At 41.9% G+C, this 19,316-nt stretch overlaps 1 protein-coding gene and 1 long non-coding RNA gene across 3 annotated transcripts in view; both read left to right on the forward strand.

The window, feature by feature from the left end:
- Positions 1-19,316, forward strand: part of mgat3b (beta-1,4-mannosyl-glycoprotein 4-beta-N-acetylglucosaminyltransferase b) — a 53,314-nt gene that overhangs the window by 23,404 nt on the left and 10,594 nt on the right. Inside the window, exons 1-2 of one of the 2 annotated variants that reach the window (XM_040003906.1) lie at positions 13,063-13,279; positions 16,909-17,338. In XM_040003906.1, coding sequence (XP_039859840.1) covers positions 13,203-13,279; positions 16,909-17,338 — 507 coding nt within the window. In that variant the 5' untranslated portion in view covers positions 13,063-13,202. Of the gene's footprint in view, positions 1-13,062; positions 13,280-16,908; positions 17,339-19,316 lie in introns of those variants that run through there. The other variant, XM_040003907.1, reaches the window with a different exon arrangement.
- The window catches only part of LOC120716386, a 28,224-nt gene continuing 11,381 nt past the window's right edge, over positions 2,474-19,316 (forward strand). The window contains exons 1-3 of the long non-coding RNA XR_005691885.1: positions 2,474-2,487; positions 9,264-9,272; positions 11,519-11,523. This is a non-coding gene — a long non-coding RNA (uncharacterized LOC120716386). The remainder of the gene's footprint in view (positions 2,488-9,263; positions 9,273-11,518; positions 11,524-19,316) is intronic.

Consider the following 19,316-nt stretch of genomic DNA (forward strand, 5'->3'; position numbering starts at 1 on the left):
TGCACACACAGGCCTTGTGATTGCAGTTGGCACTGGTCTTGCTACAAGTCTGCACAATGCTACGGTCGCCCAAATTGTGCCAAACTCAATCGGACACTTGCTCTCTCACATGTGCGACAGCAACTGCTGATCAATCTGTCACTCTGCTTGAAAACTGTGCCTCAGGCTGGAAAAAGAACCGTGGTAAGGGTGAGAGACAGGAAACAAAGGTTTTTTTCTTATTTTTACCCCGGGGTTGCACAAGGTGAGGCATCTGGTTATGGTATGAGTCAACAAATGGGTTAAGCTGGTAGGCTTACACTCTCATATGTATCGACAGTTTCATATAAATATGGGGGGATGACTGCACTTTAAAGCAATTTAAAGCTCGTGTCAACTTTTACAAGCAACTTTTTCAAAGCTGCGTATGACAAATGAAAAGCTTTCAAAGAAATCTGGGGCTTTTAATTACAGGTGCCCAGCCGAAGAAGAGAGGGACATTTATTATAATAATAATAATAATAATAATAATAATAATAATAATAATAATAATAATAATAATAATAATAGTCGTCTCAAATGACCAACTGAGTCGAATCTGGGGGGAAAAAATCCTGATGAGGATTTCATTTGGTTTTAAAATGTTGCCAGCTGTTCACCGCTGTGACAGAGCTGTGTCTGTGCAGCACTCTGACAACCATTAGCTGGAAAATTGCTCTGAATGTAAACAAGTCCAGATTTGCAGCTTTGTAGTGGCTCCAGCAACAGTTTAGTTTGTGTGCAGAATTGTGCTTTATCCAGCAGTGAAGATGAGCCCGTATACGTCCAGTGTAGTGTTTAAAGTGACATTTAGACTTAAACTACAGTCCTTTCCTGCAAACTGCTAATATCAGAATCTATTTTGCACTCGTCTTGACTCATTTTTTCCGCTATTTGTTTTTCTCTCTGTATTTGACCATTTATTATTGTGCTTATATCACCGTGGAGATGGATGAGTTTATATTTTCAAAGCATCAACCTCCCACCCTTCATGTGCTCAGGCCTACGTTATAGATGTGGACAGTGCTAATAGCTAAAATACACTTTCACTATGCCGATGCTTAGGTTGGTCAGCCAAGTCGAGCAACATATTAATCACCTTTGAAACCACCTTTGATTATCTGCAGGATTTATGTTGCCAGCAAGGAATTTACTGGCAACATAGAAACAGTTTGGCATACAGACTTTACAGTAAAGTATTGCTAACTGTTGGTTTGCAGTATTACTCATTTCTTACTGTAAAGTGTGTATGTGTGGCTGTCACAGCACTTATTTATACATTAACTCCCTTTTTTCCTGGGGAGTGACAGTATTCTACTTAACTTATTAGCAACTAGCTGATCTATGGGTATTGGTGTGTGTATATATAATGGCTAATAAATGGAAAATTAAGGGAAAAAAAAAACCCATCCTTGAGCCATGTTAGGCATACCAGCAAGAGTGTTTGGATCCCCACAAACACAAAAACGGCTGATTACAGAGCAATCAGAAAGAGGATAAACAAGGAAGCCTAACAAATGATGGCGAATCTGTTTATTTTCCTTGTCCCTAATTTTAAATAATCAGAGATTGCCACTGTATCAGTTTTTAAAGTCCTATATGTAACATTTCTGCCTGTGTGCTAATCACTCACTTGTTGGCTTTTTAGTTGATGAAGGTTAGGAGGCGGCTGTGGGAGCAGATGCTCCTCCTGTTTATCCCAGACAAACTGAATCTCTTATATATGTGCTTTATAACACAAGACAGAATCCACCAAAGCCCTTAAATGAAGAATTTGTGAGTCTGACAGGAAGTCACATCTCATCTATAACCCGTGTCACGCTGCACATCTCACCTTTTTTACACCCTCCTGCGTCCCCCCTTTTCCGGAAATGCTCACGAAGGTTTTAAGTACGTCTGAAGGCACGCGAGGGACCGGTACAGATGCCAAGTGCTCTTCTTTTTTTTTTTTGTAAAGACTTTTTCTCTGCTTGTGCTTTTGAACTGAGCCTGATAGAGCGTAAGGACTGATAGCAGCTTTCTACTTTTTCGTTTTCACACAGCTGACAGTGATCACCTGATCCTCTCTTTCATCTTTGTGGGCATCTCACTTCCTCTCCCCCCCCCCCCCCCCATCTCTTTCTTGCTCCATTTTTCTCATGCACCAGTCTACCTCACCGTCTGCTCCTCCGTCACTCGCTGTGTTTACACATATTTTAATAATTTGATTAGAACCAGCGGGGTAATATTGCAACTGTCAGATAAACCCCTTAAGAGTTATCTTACTCGCATTAAGGTTGTAATCGCAGAAGCAGAACTCGATTAACCCAGCTGGATTACTCAAATTCCTCTTGGCACCTATACAGCTTAGCGAGTTCCTTCTGTGGGGAAAAAAAACTGTCATTGCTAACAGCGATGGGAAAGAAAAACAGTATTTTGCGCGGTGGCAGAAAAACAGGCCTATTTTTAAGGCTGCGAGTGACTGCAGTTGTGTTAACATCTGGTGAGAGAAGCAGCAAAGAAATTACACCATGTTGGACTTTTTTGGTTTAGCTGTTTTATCATCCAGCTGCTGTGATATTATTTTTAAAAAATGCCTATTTTGAACGTGTATATCCACTTTAGCTGATGTATGTGCTTGCAAACGTGCCCACTGTTTCAACTGTGTCCCCCTCAAAAAGAGTTCCTCGACCTGGCTCTCCTCCTCCCTGTGATCTAAATCACACATGGCCTCTGGCTTTATTTTGTTCAGCTCTGCCGTTGCTTTCCTCCCCCACATCTGTCTCTGCTTCTCTCTCTTCCTTCCCTCGCTCACATCTGAAGCCGCATAGCGTCCTGCTGCACCACTTCTAGCGCTAATCTTCCTCTTTCCTCGCCCTCATGCTTTCGCTTCAAACTGCCTCCGTTTCTCCCTCTACGTGCTTCTTTTTTTTTCTTTATCTCATTCCTGTCCCTGATCAGGCTTTCTCAAACGAGTGCTCGGTGATTAAAAGCAGTTGAACGAGCTGCTTTCGTTAGCCTCTGTCATGCAAGACGGGGGGGAAAAGTTTAATTGAGTAACGCCTGCCCCCCCCCCAAAAAAAATTGGTTGTTGATTTGGCTGCTTTTTAAACCGATGTGGCCTTTTTCAGTTATGCAGAACGCAGCAGAACGCTCTCTGGGTCCATCGGGCCTGATTCTTTGCGTTCAGCTATTACCACCTGCCCCGTGGACTAATGCAAAGACCCATCAGGCTTAACTGGAGCTGAAATGGAGGCTTTCTAATGGGCTCCATCTTCCTGTTTCCATAATAACAATGTTAACTGTGCAGACAATAGCAGTGTGTCAGTGAATTCTCCAGCCTTGTTGTTGTTGGGCTTTTTGGGTTTTTTTTTTTCTTTTCCTTTCTTTGGGTGTTGACCTACTTCAGTTAATCCCAGCTCTGTGCACACGCCTGCAATGTTAGGCTCAATTTACAAGTAAGCAATTTTAAAGGCTGCTGTCTTGACGCTTCGCTTTAAGATGGCGGGAAAAAGCTGAAGGCGTGTGGCGCGTAGGAGAGCGAGATGGTGATCGTGGAAAACCCGCTGGTTTTCTCCCACGATGGGACCTGTTGTGTTCTCCGAGTCGAGCCCGTGCACACACAGATCCACTTGCTCTCCAGCATCCACCCCCCAAACAATAATAATCACGTCGGTATTTCAGGCAGAAAGCCGAGCGACAGGCAATGGGTCTCAGACCAGGCTGCGTGGGGACGAGAGGGAGGAGGGAAGGTGGGAAAAACCTGACAGGAGATTTGGTGTTTTAATTCTGTCTCGCCTATAATCACATGCCTTGGGGATAAGCCTTGCTGCAAGCCAGACATCTTTGTTTGTTGTCAAGCTGATTTGCGGAGCCCTGTCGTTATCGCACCGATATTATACAAAAACATTAGCGTGAGTCAGCTTAGCCCGCCCTGCAATCGCGACGCGCGGCGGTAAAGGGGCCGGCAGTAGCCTAGATCTCGCAGTTGGCCTTTTAACCTCTAATAGAATGGAAGAGAGTGGGCGCGGATAACAAAAGACGGGGTGGATGCTGCAAGTGACTAAAGGGGTGAATCACTGCAGCGAGAACTGCTTTTTAAGAGAGCGGCGGTCGTTGGTGACGCCGCACAGTGAAGCACGGCGATGTGGGAGGTTAGAGGAAACTGAGAAGAAGTGACAGATTTAGCAAGTCGGAACTGGTGGGAACTAAGGTGATGGTAATGCCTAGAAATACAACGTTTTTATAGTAAACCTTCTTCTCTGTGCGCCAAGCTGCTCAGACGCTTCAGTGACCTCTTCAGCCCGAGGTTCACACTCTCAATATTCCCCTCACTCCAGCAGGTCATTGTTTTCCTGGGAGAAACCAAACTATTTATCTCCTTTTTAGTGCTTTGAAGCCAGCACTAGCTGTGGCATTGTGTTTGTAGGATTTTGCTTTTATCACAAAGAAAGGTCTAACCTGAAGGTCACAGTGACGTCTGATCTGCCTCCTCGTAAATGTGATATGTCGTCAGTACCTGAAGGGTACATGTAGCTGTCTGTTCTATTCTAATTCTGGATAGACGAACTGTAGAGCGAAATAAAAATAGATTTGATCTTCGAAAAAGTTTTGAAGAGGAAATTCTTTTGATGGACGATTTGTAAACTGCAGTTTTCAGATAACAGGACTTCACAGACAGTCTGCCTGGCTAAAGACCGCCGACACAGTAACACGTGTCCTTGATCCAACACAGCTGATTTAAATGGCTGAATGACCTCCTCAACATGTCCTGAAGTTCTCCAGAGGCTGGTAATGAACTAATCATTTGATTCAGGTGTGTTGACCCAGGGTGAGATCTACAACCTGCAGGACGCCGGCCTTTGAGGCCTGGAGTTCGACACCCCTGCTCTAGGTCACCAATAGGCAGACTGCAGTCCGGATCTGAACCCAAATGCTGTTTGTTACATACTCAGATCTGTTAGTGGGCATTGATGGTCCGTTTGTGTTTTACTCTGAGCAACTTTTCTCATATTTACGGTAAGGTGAGGTTAATCTGCGCATCTGTCTTTACGATAGTCAGTGTATGTACACGGGAGTCACACAGATCCGTCGTCTGTGTGATTCTGATGTTAAATTGTACTTGACAGCCATTAAACGTAACTTGAACACTGCTGATCTAAGCCGTATGAAGTACAGTTGTTACCACGGTCACGTCTGTTACTGAAAATAAATGGCCCCGTATTAAATCAGCGTTTCGCACAGCTTGACAGATTTTCTGACAGCATCTGAATCATTCCAGGCTACAGGAACATGTGACCTTTACAAGTGTGACTGGAGGAAGTGCGAGGAGGACAGAACGCCATTACAGTCAGAGCCACATCCTCGACAGGAGTGAGACGTTTGTAGAAACGGAGGGAAAGAACCTTAAAAACCGAGGAAAATGTTTCAGCATGGCTGAGGGGCTCTGCGAGATCACAACCTGTCTCTGTAAACTGCCGGGGTCGGATGGTCCTAGCTGAGAAATCCGTTAAGAGAAAGCTGAAATGAATAGAAGGAAAGACGTGCGTGAGAAGAGACTGGCTGAATCAGCTGCGAGGGGGAAAAGGGAGAGTTCAGCCGAGCGATGCTTGATTGTCCCTGAGGTGGATTCACTGTGCACTTATTCCAGTTACAAACAGAAAAGAGATCTAAAAGTATACAGAAGTACAACACACATTAATAACACTGAAACAATATACAGTGCCATGTACTTCCTTAGATTAATAATAACAAATTTCTAGTGTAAACTTCCTCCAGTGGTTCAAAACAAAGGAAAGAGCGGTGCAGCTTGGGCTGTGGGGGGCGGGGGAAACACGGCTCTTCTGTTTCTGATGAGCTTTTACTGATGCTATCAACTGAAACCTTAGTTTTGTTTTTTCCAGTCTCCCACATGACAGATCTTTGTTACACATGACTGTATTTGAAGGATGGATGCAACTACCAGGTCCTAAAAGGGCCTTAACACGGAGTTCTTTTTAATGGCCAGCAGGGGGCAAACATCTGGTTTCCAAAAGACAGCTGGTTGTATGGGAAACGTCAACTATGGCTACGCTTTTCCTGATGACTTTGTGATCTTGGTTGTCATGTTCAGGTTTGATTTAACAGACTTTGATGTTTATCACGTTCTGCCAAGGGGGTCGTGTTTCTGGTGGCGTCATTCTGTCTGTAAACATCATAGTTTTGAATGAATGTAGAGCGGAGTCGTGTTAACAATGCCTTCAAATTTAGCTTAGGTCTTCCATCAAGGTCTTCAAGGATCACTTGATGGTTTATTAGTCAGAAATTGACAAATGGCCTTAAAAATAAAGACTTATATATCATGTCACATTTGACCTCTGATGTCTTCACGTTTCTTACTGTTGTTTGTATTCACAACATATAGGAATATAAATAACTATGATTTTGTTACAACCATTTAAATATGTACAGCATAATATGTAAAATGTTCCTTTTTTATACAAAATGAAAAAAAATAACTTTGTTTATTCCTACAAATTTGAACAACTTTTAGTAAACAATGAAATGAAAGCTACACTTCTTGTTGTGTAAGTTATGGTCCCTGTAAAGTTTTGGGGTTTTTTCCACCCATTTCTTCATCATATCTTCTCCTGATTAAGCAAGCGTGGTTTCAAAATCCTAAAATAGCGAAATAGTTTTTTTTTTTTGTTTGTTTTTGTTTTTGTTTTTTTTGGAGGAGCAAGTATTTGGGCAGAGAACGTCTCTCTGAAAGGAACCAATGAGTTATGTTATAGGAAATGTGGGATCCAGCGTTTTCAGATCTTGAACCATACAGTGGAGCCAAAATCGACTTGATTCCTTGTTTCAACTTTAAAGGTAAGGAAGGGACTCAGTTGCTGCATGAAAGTATTGGAAATGTATCTATAACTTAATCGCGATTCATTCAGATTTAGCAGCCGCTTCCTTTTTTAAACAAATTGCGTTTCTTTGTTTTTTACACATGTAGTTGAAAAGCAGGAGGCGGTTTTGTGCTGATTCTCCGTAAGTAAAAACCTCTACTGTGGGGATGGCCACTGCAAAGATGCACAATCGACTGAGCTACCATAACCTCAGGGACACATGCTTTGTTATGATGAACTCAGATTATCCATAAATGTTGAGTCAAGAGCATTTTAGAAATATTCTAGATAAAAGAAGTCATTTTACTTTGTGGGCAAAGTAATGCTCACTTTGATCTTAAGTGGTCCGGACCAGGCCTGAGATATCTTCGTATAAGAAAAAGACATGCACTTTCAACAGTATGTCTCAGATTTTTCCCATCTGTTAAAGAAATGCTGCTGTATTAAAGGAAATAAATGTTTTGCCTGACTGTTTGGGCTTAAATTGTAAGAAATAAATGTGTAAAATTACAGAAAAAGTGGCTCTGTTAGCTCCTTGCCGAGACAGCGCTGTAATTATAAAACAGAAAGTTTCTGTTAATTTGCAGAAAATGGTCTTTTTCATGTGTGGACACATTTGTTTAAAAAGGTGAATAGATAAACAATTAAACAACAGAAAAGTTCCTGGTTTTTTTTTTTTTGTTTTTTTTTGTTTTTTTGTTGTTGTTTTTTTTTTTTTTTCCCCCACTAAGATATAACTGTGGTGTAATATGAATGACTCTGGGTTAACGCTTTATCGCCAGGAAAAACTGCAAAACCTGTTTAAATACATTATTTAAAAAAAAAAAAAAAAAAAAAAAATCCCAAAATTGATGCCCTCCTTCACATTTTTCAAATCTGTCCAGTGGGCCGGATTAGAGTCTTGGCGGGGCCGATTCTGGACCCCGAACCTTATGTTTGACACCCCTGCTCTAGATGGCTTTAAGGCTGAAGCAGGCAGGCCTTACCCAGTTCAACACATTCTCTGGATTCAGAAGGACTTCATTCAGTGAAACGCGCTGAGCTGCTGCTCACAGCTGTATGGCCTCCAGAGAGTTGGCGGTAGATGGGGAGAAATGGTGAGATGTACCGTAGAACACTCGTCTCCACCTTCATTACTGAAGGCAAACAGCAGAGGATCGAGAAAGACCTCACAGACCGCTACAGCGCTGAATTATAGATGAGATCGGAGGAATAGAGGCACTCTGCAGGCTTTTCCCATCCTCTCACCTCAATCCGTGCTCAGTCACGCATGCATGCACGTTCACGTCTGCTGCACCTGAAGCGGTAATTCTTATCACTCACCTATCAGGTCCCCTCAGAGGCAGCACACATTCACACCGCAGCTCGCTTCCCAATATTCATGTCCACCTAAACCCCAGCTCCATCATAACATGCAGTCGGCACATGCACACAACCTTTCTGAGGCTCTCACTGGGCTTGCATTATTGAAATCCATTTAGCACTCTGGCTTTCTCCTGAAGTCTTGCTCACCAAAGCAGTGACCCGTGAGCCGAGAGGAGACGAGTGGGATTTCCTGATTCTGCTGCCAAAGAGACGAGCGAAGAGGGGCTGCATTTAGCTACCTGCCAGCGTGTGTCTATGTAGGAAGTTTGAACGAGGAACGAAGTATAATTTATGGCAATATGGGTGAAGCAGTTCCAAATATTAACCATTTTTAACCACAAGTGTATAAAAGTGGCAAAATCAAGTATGCTGAAAGTCATTTGTGGTGATCGAAACCTGTGTTAAGCTAACCAATGGGAGCTAGCTAGAGCTTCTAAAATCAATTGGCTTATTAAAAATAGTTTTTGGTTTCCATGACGCACATGGATGTTTTCAATACCACGGTCAACCTCAAAACTGATATGGACTCACATAGTGTGATGGTGAAGAACTTCAGGTTTTACGACCTTGTGATAATCTCATGATTGAGTTTTATGATCCCACCTACCCTGAAATGACGCTCCGGATGGCTGTTTAAGCCAGATGGTTTGTTACACAGAACTATGATTCTTGGAAAATGGCAGGCAATTCCACAAAATGATGATTTCATAAGTAACATCTTTGTCCATCGACCGTTAGCTCGGAGCAATTGAATCAAGCAAGAAATCGAGGTAGAGCGCTCTGCGTTTTGGTCCAGGATTCGTGTTTTATTTGTAAATGTAAAAGGAAGTGGCAGAAAGCCGCTTTGTCGGAGAGGTGACTCTACTGGCCAGCAGTCCCTCACTGGTCTAGACAACACTTTTTAAGCACAAAATAACTTGCTTTGCCCCAGTACTCAGAAGCTGTTCAAAGTCAGAGAGGGTCAATATGACTTAACGGGAACAGATTTCTTTAAGAAAAAACAAGATGAGGACAAATATAAAGCAGAGATGTGTTTCTATTAGAGGAGTTAACCTGTGGAATAGTTATGACAGTGATTTAAAAAGGTGTAGTTCATTTTCCTTGTTTAAAAATATGTTTAAAAATAGAGTATTAGAAAAATATATAAATCAAGAATGAAAAGAGCAAAAAAAAACCTCTTGATTCTTTTGCTTTGATGTAGTTACTTATCTAAGGTGGAAAGTTGTTTTTGTTTTTTTGTTGTTGTTTTTTGTTTGTTTGTTTTTGCTTTGTTTTATTATTTGCTTCGAGCCCTGTGTACAGGAGCTGCATGCAAAAAGATCTTTTGTTAAAAGGGTTGGCGTAATAAGCAAATGCTTCAGCCAATACCTTTTTGATTAGCCTTGTCTCATGCTTTCTTGCTTTGTGGTAGATCTTTGTTCTGTCTTCACTGAGATATTTGAATGCTAATCAATAAATCAAATCAAATCAAACCTCAATCTGGAGCTGCAGGTGAGCTGTGTTCTTCAGAGCTCTTTTTTTTTTTTTTTTTGGAGTCGTGGTGCAGAAAGTGCAAAAACTGGTGTTTACAGCACGAGTACAACACGTACTGTTATGCTTCATGTGTAGACTGATATGGATCGAGTTAAGACAAGGGCGTATCTGCACCATCAGATTAACTGCAGCGTGCATTTGAAACAACTTGTGCGAAGAGAAGTACTTTTCTCAGATTCTGCTCTTGCACATGAAAACTGTGCCTTTCATCTAAAATTAGAGACTCAAAGCAACGAAATGACTGAGCAACAGCTTCAGTCATTCCCCGTGCAACAAGTGAGTAAAGAAATGCAAAAGTATTGACTTAAACCTTGGACTTGCTCAGAATCCCTCTAGTGCAGGACACTTGTTTGCTAATGGAGGAGCTACCTGTACGATAGGCGCCTCAGCAGGCATTAAAAGCAGGATCAAGAGGAGCTGTGATCAGCGGTGCGCGGCGACAGATTTACTGCGATACTCTGGGAGTAAGAGTGAGGCCAATAAAACTTTATGGGTGCTGTTTCATTTTAAAACTCTTCCATTTAGGAAGAAGTCGCTGCCTGATGCTTGAAAATCCACATCATTACAAGTATTTTTACTATTCTGTTTCAGTTTTCTGCCATTACTCCCACTGATAATGTGGTCACAAGACTTGAAACAGGACTGTCTTGATAGCTCGAGTATTCCTTATGTGGATCTGCTTGGTGTCATTTTCAGCATCTTGATAATCCCCCGTCCACCCACATGATACTGATGCACTATTTTGATACTGACAGCTCTTCAGCCAATAACTTTGTATTGCAAATATTGCCCAAGGACACAATTAAGAAGTTTGGCAATTTCAGTTCGGCGCAAGTAGGTGTTTGTTTTTTGTGAGAAGCACGTCTGCGGCTGACAGTTGAGACCCTTAACTAAAGACTCTCTGATTGGGCTGTGCTTCTGATTGTTTGGTTGGGAGCTGGTCTCACTAACTGCTGCACCCAAGGTGCTTTGTTTTGTTTTGATGTCTCCCCAGAGAGCTTGTTAGGTGAGGCCAGCAGACTGCTCAGAGACTTAGTGTGGTGCTGAATAAGCTGAGAAATTCTTTGTTGTCCAGATGAGACAATGCGAGAGACTTTCCCATGTGGAAAAATATTTGTGTGCCTGTGCGTCTGTGTGTGTGTGTGTGTGTGTGTGTGTGTGTGTGTGTGTGTGTGTTCATACATAAGAAAAGTGGATTTCGAGGCTGCACACGCACACAACAGAAAGCCTGTGAGCCTTTCAGAGAAACTGTATCTCATTTATCATTCGACTTATGAAATATTTTGCTGATGTGGTAACATTTTCATAGCCGCTTGTCCATGTTTGTTCAGGGTTCACACAAGTACAGCTCTTGATCTGTTTGAGTACGGAAACAATCATGTGTGTAAAATGGTCTTTAAAGTGTGTGATTCATGCAATTTTGTCATTGTTTTTAAGTGGCGATGGGAAGTGTAATGAGCAAGTCTAATGCAAGAATGAGGCGTCTAAATACTGTTTGGACGGGCGAGAATGTTAACAGTTGTTTGAATGGCTTCATTGATGTGCAGAACTGTGGCAGAAGTCTTGAGCCAGCTCACATTTTTTTTATAATTTGCTTCTAAGGAGTCAGACTTTGGGTTTTTGAAGGTCTTTCAAAGTGATTCCTAAAGAGCTATTAACTTAAAAACTTGGCACAGTGTGCAGCATGTCCTTAAAAAAGTAGAGGAAACTGGACGATGCACGAAGACGTCTAAAGCACAGTGGAGGCTCTGTCATGGTTTTTGGCTGTTTTTCAGTCAGTGGTGTTGGGCATCTTTTCTAATTGATGGAATACAGATGCACCGTGCAATTCCATCGGGAAAGCATCTGTTTGGAAACTGCTTTTCAGTATGACGCTGCCAGTAGTGAAACACTCGGTGTCCCATTGTGTGTTTTTCTATCAGTCATGGATTGGCCTCCCATGAGCTCAGCAGTTTAATTTCATGTTGACAAGAACAGAAGAAAGCTTTGAATGTCCTTTGAACAGCCTGCAGAACTATCCTGTTCTCGAAGAACACTTAAGGAAATGAAAAGAAAGCTGCCTAAGAGAGTTCAGACTGTTGAAGAATGAAGATGGTCATAACAAATATTTTCTCAGAGTATAAAGAAATGAGAGGTAGCTCTAGACTTGTGCACAATACTGCATTTTGAGAGGGATTTCAAATATTTACAAAGCCAGAATGCTCAGACAAAAGCGTCTACGGTAATGTTCAAACACAAACAGCACAAAGCGCCTCACTGATCCTCGCTTCGCGTACTACACAAAGGGTGCGTTTGTCATCGGGCAAAATAATTTTGTATACTTGAATTCTCATAAATCAGACTGAGTAACACTGTTGATCTTTAGTTACACTATTGCACTCATGAAGTCTGTCCTCAGACATCCAGACGGGACTGTGTAAACACAGTTCTCCACAGAGCACTTCTGTGGGTCAGTGGGTGTCACAGGACTTTTTTTTACTTTTTTTGCCATGGTGACACGCATACTATGTATAATTAAGATTAGTTTACAGGGGGAATTCCTCCTCCTCCCAGCACACAGACCTCATATCTGCAACTGTTTATCTCTTGGCTTGGCTTTCAAGCAGCACAAACCAAATGTTTGTGCTGCTTTCGTCAGCCGCCAGTTTGGGTTTTTCTAAACCTTTTAGGTTTTACTCTAAAAAAAAAAAAAAAAAAATCCCACAGAGCTCCATTAAAGAGAGAAAATTAGAGATTCCAAAAGTTAAATTTTACAAAGTGTGAAATTTACACAGGCGGTGTTACAGGGAGGAGCTCTCTCCACCTTCACTGTTATCAGATTGTCGTCTGATAAAAGTTTTGGCTGAAGTTTTCCTTCACTTCAGCACGTTCTGGTTGCAGTGAATTCTCCCCAGTTTTCCCAGTGAGCAGTGTTTTCCCACTCACGCCTTAAAGACATTCAGACAGGTTTACCTGAAGCATGTGACTTTTTTTGTTGGCTTTGTTTTTATGCTTTTTTTCTTTGTCTTAACTTCAGCATTTTTTCTGTTGCTACAAGCGTCTTACATTGACAGATATAACCTCTTTAACTAGTCACGAGTGTTATGGTGACCCGCAATAAGATATTTTAATAATATAAGAAATTTACATATATATTAATGAATTGCTTTTATAATATTTAAACCCTCTTATCTTGAGACACCACTGACTATTTAAAAAATATATATTTTTTTGGTCTACTTGTAATTGTAAACACAAACCAGAAAGATTATTTTTCAGGTCATTAAAAGTAGAATTACATGTGTTACAGGTGGACAGACTCTGTGCCCTGTAAGCTTCAACCTTTTGCATTGCACTATCTGACAGGCGGCACCTCCGGGGCAAGGAAGGTTGCAACAGCAGACTGACAGCGAGCGCTGGCATGAGCACACTGGAATAAGTTCTACACTGATGTCTTGGCTTAGAGGCACCAGGGCATCCATGAGTCTGCACAAAATCCCAGCACGATGCGGGCGGTTGCTGTGTTTGTAAGTGCTTTTGTATATGGATTGGTGGTGGGCTGTGCAAACTGGTGATGGGCTAAATCAGTACAAACTTTCTTTCTGTGATTTCTCTGTGAAATGAAATGTAAAATAAAATATCCCTAAAAGCAGAGATGTGATCTCTTAAATGAAGGTAACTGTTAGTCTCTTAGTGAATTAACCTCTCTTCATAGCTCGGATCCAGTGATGTTGCTAGAATCGTACAGTATGGTTGTGCTCACTCTGTTAAAATGAAACCTCGTCAGATTAGTGGAAAGGAGTGCCTGTTGATGTCAGCTCTGTGTTATACGTCTTGTCCTGTTGCAGCACCTTCTTCTCAGACAATGAAAGCCACAGCAGCAGGATGTGAAATCCTCACACTCACGCTGAAAAGCTCAGATAATGGTGCAAAACCATTTTTCTTGTTTTCACTAATACTGCCTGAAGCTCTGGCTTCAGTGCTCCAAACACTTCAGACAGCTTTTGTTTTTCTCTAATGTTTGGGCTTGGTCTGCACACCCCACCCACCGACCTGCCCTTTATATCTTTTGTCTGCGAAGAGCAGCCGGGCTTGCAAAGCGGCCTAAAAGGAAGGTAAAATGGCTTGTGTCAGACGGTGGATAAAAGTAAGAGGAGTAACAGCACGACGTTTATATAGTCTTCATTTCAATTTCTTTTATTTGCAAGTTGAAGCTATGCAAAGGTTGTCATTGTAGGCAAAACTGAAGTCTAGACTCGTGCTGGGACACAAGGTCAACAAGTGCTGGTGCAGAAAAGATTCAAGAGATGCCTTCTTGCCCCTAAACTCTTTAGTCGTTATTGGGATGCTAATTGAATCAGTTCCAAGAGGCCAGAGTGTCTCGGCAAAAAAACCAGAGACACACCTTATCCACACACACTATTAACTTTAATGTTTGCTTCCTGCCTGCACCACAGTCCTCTTGAGTCTTGACTCTGCTGATGCCACCCAGGACGATTAGTGTGTGTTAAGCCGACTCTTTATCTGGTCATCTGCGAATCTTCAAGTGGAATCTGTGCTCATGTGAAACCAAAGTGCTCAAAAAAGGAGGAAAGAAATCATGTTTACTTCCCTCTCTGTAACTGCTTCTTTCAATTTCTCTGCGTGTGTGTGTTTGGTGGGGGGGCTTTCAGTCCTCACTTCCTCCTTTCTTGTATTTCGTTTCATGTCAAGTTGTGTGGGAAACGGAGGCGAGCGGAACGGGGAGAGGGAGTGAATGTGAAGGGGAATTAGAGATGATAAATAAAGTCGGGAATTGAAAGGGTTTGGAGGGAGGATGTGGAGCGGCGGCGCTTCAGTAATAAACCAAGCAGCACCAGCTTCGACCTCATGCTTTGCCTGCTTTACCTTTGACCTCTTCCCCCTTTCTCCACCCGTAGGCCCAATTCACTGAGATCTTTTGTGCCGTCATCTAAAATGGGAAAAGACAGTATTCAGTAGTTGCGTATTTCTCCAAGTTTCTGCAGTATCGGGGCTCGTTAACGGCGCGATGTGCCGGAGGATGCCTTCTCACAGCATTCCCCCAAAACGGCACCGACGTCTTATTTGAGGATCGCTTTTATCTTCTTGTTGTTGGGCTGGAAGTTGCTCGTTACAGTCTCATGTGACCTTTTAGTTAGCAGCGTATTTCATTAACCTGGTGTCGCTGCGATTAAGTTTGAGGAGAATTGTGTTCATTAGCATGCAAATTGAAAAGGTGCGGCGCTTGTTATCTGTTATTTACTATTAAATTATGATTTTTTTTTTTTAACTTTTGCGGCTCTGCATTCAGTTACTTGAATTAAATAATCCTTTTTTGTGTTCTCTCATGTACACTTAAACTGGTATGTGGCAGGTGGAAAGGCTGTTTGCCTGTAAATGTGCTCTGTTTGTACCTGGTATTAACCCGCGATCCGTAGATGCTTATCTGCACTCTAATATCCAATTCGTGGAGATAACTTGTTGCGATAATTTTGTGCTTCTTGTTGTGAAACAGTGGTGCAGACTGCAATTGAGCTCTATTGTTGTTTGAGCCCTTCGCAAACCTCACAATGACGAGCTCTTTGTTTGTGTCGCTTGCTTTATTTCATATTTAATGATTATTCCAGTCATTTATAATCTCACCCACTTAAGATCGAAGTGGGCTGTGTGTGGCCTGCGGTGTCACACCCAGAGGTTTAAGAAACCTTCTAGAAATGCAGAAGCTCTGTTTGTGCCGTAGACAGCGACAACATAACCTGCTCTGCAACAGGTTAGAGCTGCAGCATGGGTTACCATGGTGATGCACCCTGGTAACAAACTCGGGTTAATGCAGAAGTTACCTGGAAATTTTTTTTTTTTTATTTAATGCTAAGCTGCTTGCAAACACCTTAGCAGCTTTTTGAAACACAAAGTTTCCAAGTTTAACCTGACTGTTGGAAAAAAGTTCTTCAATCATTGTCCTCCTCATTTGAGTAAAACAAATCCGCATCCCACAACATCACATCCTCTCGTCCGCCCAGCTGGACCTCACTTCTTCCTGCTCCTCTTCACGTTCGTTTCACATCCAGTGGAAGAGCTGTGCTGAGCAAGCTTAAAGTTCATTTCATGCACTGCTGGGAAATGTCTTTCTTTTCCTTCCTCAGTACTTTATCCCTTATTCATCTGAGCTTAACATTTTGTGGCCAACACTTTTTTTTTTTTTTTTTTTTTTTAAAGACGGGCTTACATGTAAGAATAAATTTTGCCGTGTAAGCACGGCCGTCACCGTTACTCGACTGAGAAATCCTGCTTCAGAGCTGCTTTTTTGGCTCAAACATGAAAATCTGGGTGAAATGCTCAATATCAAGTGGACGCGGACATAAAGAAGTGTGTTTGAACTTGAATGCAACTGTTCTGTTATGCTTTGTAGCTTTGGATGTCATTATCATCCATTAGTAGGGACACTTCCTTATTTTTGTTCTCATCTCATCCATATTAAGAAAATCGTCCATTAGCAGCTACGTCAGGATTATTAATGATGCACACTGGATGCCTGGTTGTTTGTGTGTGTTAATTAAAAAAGAAGAGGGAAAAAAGCTACAGGATTGAAATTAATTCACGTTAACTCTGCACGATTATCAGCATGAATTATCCACAGTTCACTGGACTGAGTGAGGCCAAAGTGCTGCCGTGAAGAAGCCTGTTGGGGTTTGTTTTTTTTTTTTTAAAGTTTGAGCTCCACTTTGGTCTTTGTTGATATTTATGGCTCTTTAGCTGCTAAATAAGCAGTTTTTATTTCCGCTATTTTCTGTTATGTTTGAAAAAAAGTGTTTTGTTTTTGTTTTTTTTCTCTCCCATATTTTACTCTTTGGAAACGCATCTCGTCAAATCATGCACAATCCTTTTAAGCGAACCTCAGTGTACAAAGACCACGGATCCCCAAGATTGTTTGGGTTTTTTTCTATATCTTTATACTACAAGCATTCAGCTAAGGGAAGAAAGGGCTCTAAGAAGACTCCACAAAGTGAACATTGGCAAGTGTGTGTAATATTAGAGGGAGAAAAGGCAGATTTGTGGCTCTGTTTTTATCTTGAAAGGCTGTTGCTTCTCATGACTTGTGCCTCACCGGTGGAGGTAAATGGTGCACTGATGTCTCTTCCTTTTCCATTTGTTCCAGGATGAAAATGCGGCGGCACAGGGTGTTCTTGCTGTGCACGGTGGGCCTGTGTGTCATCTCCTTCCTCCACTACTACAAGGCCCTCCATTACGTCTCCCTGCTGCGGGAGCTCTCGGCTCCATACCCAAACATCAAGTCCTTCATCATGGTGACCGGCTTCTTCTGGAGGGAGAAGGGTATGGTCACCACCCCGCTCAGCCCAGCTTCTCCTGAAGAGGCCCCCCCTCTACCCGGTCTCCGGCAGTCAGATGCCAAAGCTAGAGGCGTGCCGGGTCTCGGGGGAGGAGGCGGAGAGGAAGGATTTGGCCCAGGGATCCCAGAGGCCATAGCTGGAGGTGGAGATGAGGAGATGAGGCAACGAGAGGAGCCAGCACCACCACATCCCTGGGAGAAACCAAAGGAAAACCAGCTGGGAGACGCAGCAAATGAGGTAAGATGGGTAAACCCGAACGCAACAGCGCGGTGTCGAACGCCTCACAATTTACACCTTCAGACAAATTTATGTTTATGTATTTCAAGCTTTCAGCTCAAACTCTCACACAGATCCCTGGATCTGAGCCCTGTTTCTCATCCATTTCCAGGACTGTTGTTTTGCTTTCTCTCTAAAGCCACCAAACGTGCGTTATTAAAAATGCAAATTTTACCTCACAGCGCACCTGGATTTGTTTTTCTAGACCTGGGTGACTCTGTTTCTTTTAAGATGTTAGTTTGCATCACAACTGTTGTGTTAAAACGTCAGAGTCACATGGCAAGGCAAGCAAGCAACCAGCCAAGGCAGCAGTATTTGACTTTTCTCCAAGACTGATGGTGATGCATTGTGCAACCAGATGAGATTTCCCCAGACCTCCAGTATATTAAAATGTGTTGGTGTAATCCTGTGCTTCTTTACCTGGGGATCTTAACCCTTTAAAGCTGGTCGGAGCGGGCACGCTCCGTTTTGGGTAACTATCTTTTTTTAAATCCCGGTAGCACTGCAACCACGTGAGCTAGCGCAATAATTTTTTTTGCATATGAAACCGGAGGAGTTGTACTTATATCTTATGCCATCAGCTTGTCCTACGTCACGGTTTCCTTCCACATATAGCTTTGCAAAATCTGCACAAAAGCACTTGCAGCAATAAATATATAATTATATATATATATATAAACATAATATTCCAGAAACACGCTTATCCAATCAGCTGTTTGTAACACTTCCTACGTCCATCAGCGCGAACTATCGCATGTCTGCCATGTCCTGCCCGAAACGGGAAGTGACATCATTTTGCGGAAATGTAGTTTTTTACCATCAGGGCCTTATGAGCCTATATTTGTGTTTTTAAAAGTTATCTTTGACTTTATGACTTTCTGTGTCATTTCTGGGATGCTTAGGACACATATTGCACTGCTGGAAATAGTTTGTTTTGATGCATATGCTGTTTTTTTGGAAATTTGCATTATAATATTTATTTTTGTTTTTCCTGCAGTATATAAAAATTTGTGTATTTCAAAAATAAAACTATGAAGACACTCAAAATAAATTTCCTGTGGTAGGAAACTATTTTGTGGAACTTTTTTGTATTTACAGTTTTGAGGGATACGCCTCTTAAATTTCTCTAACTAGAAATATATGTTAAAAAAACCAAAACGATTTTCAATATTTTTGTAGTTTATTGCACTTTTTTGCAAGTTATGTAATTACTATGCACTTAATGTATACATATTATTAAAATCTGGGCTATAATGGTTGTATTGATGTATATCAACTTGAAATGCTCCCAAACATGGCACTACAACATGTAAAAATATAATATAAGCTCTGGCAGACTTGGTTCTATGGTAGGTCTTAAAGGGTTAAAGGGGGGATTGCACTTAGGTACCTAAAATAATTTAATGTGAAATGAAATCTTGCAGAGCATGCTGTGAGCTAATAACATCACTTAAATCCAGACTCAAGAGTGGTGATTCACTACACACACGCACGCACATAGAGCTGACTCAAATCAACAAAATCTATTTAAAGCCATACATGCAACATGTTTCTCCAGCAGCTGCTGAACAAGTTGAAGCATAAGCATCTCTAAATGTTTCTGCTCATGTTTACCTTGCTTGCCTACTGCGCCAGCATGTCTTAACAGCATTACAGTATCACTTGTGCCATAAACAAATTGCAGCATGTCTGGTGCTTCACTGAGTGTGTGCTCATGCAATTTATCCTCAAAAAATGTAATGTGAGGTTAGTACTTTCAAAGCTGCTTGTCTCAACACTGTCTTTATAGTGTTACCTCTATATACCCCCACGGAGGGTTTTAAACCAAACAATCAAGATGTAAATGAAGTGCAGACTTTTAGCTTTGATTCAGGCAGACTGCCTGAAGTCTAGAGCTCGTGGAGAGCAGCAAATGTTGCGTTTCCTTCCTTGAGATGCT

This window comes from Simochromis diagramma, unplaced genomic scaffold, assembly GCF_900408965.1.
Source record: "Simochromis diagramma unplaced genomic scaffold, fSimDia1.1 OVJJ01000325.1, whole genome shotgun sequence".
NCBI classification, from domain to species: domain Eukaryota; kingdom Metazoa; phylum Chordata; class Actinopteri; order Cichliformes; family Cichlidae; genus Simochromis; species Simochromis diagramma.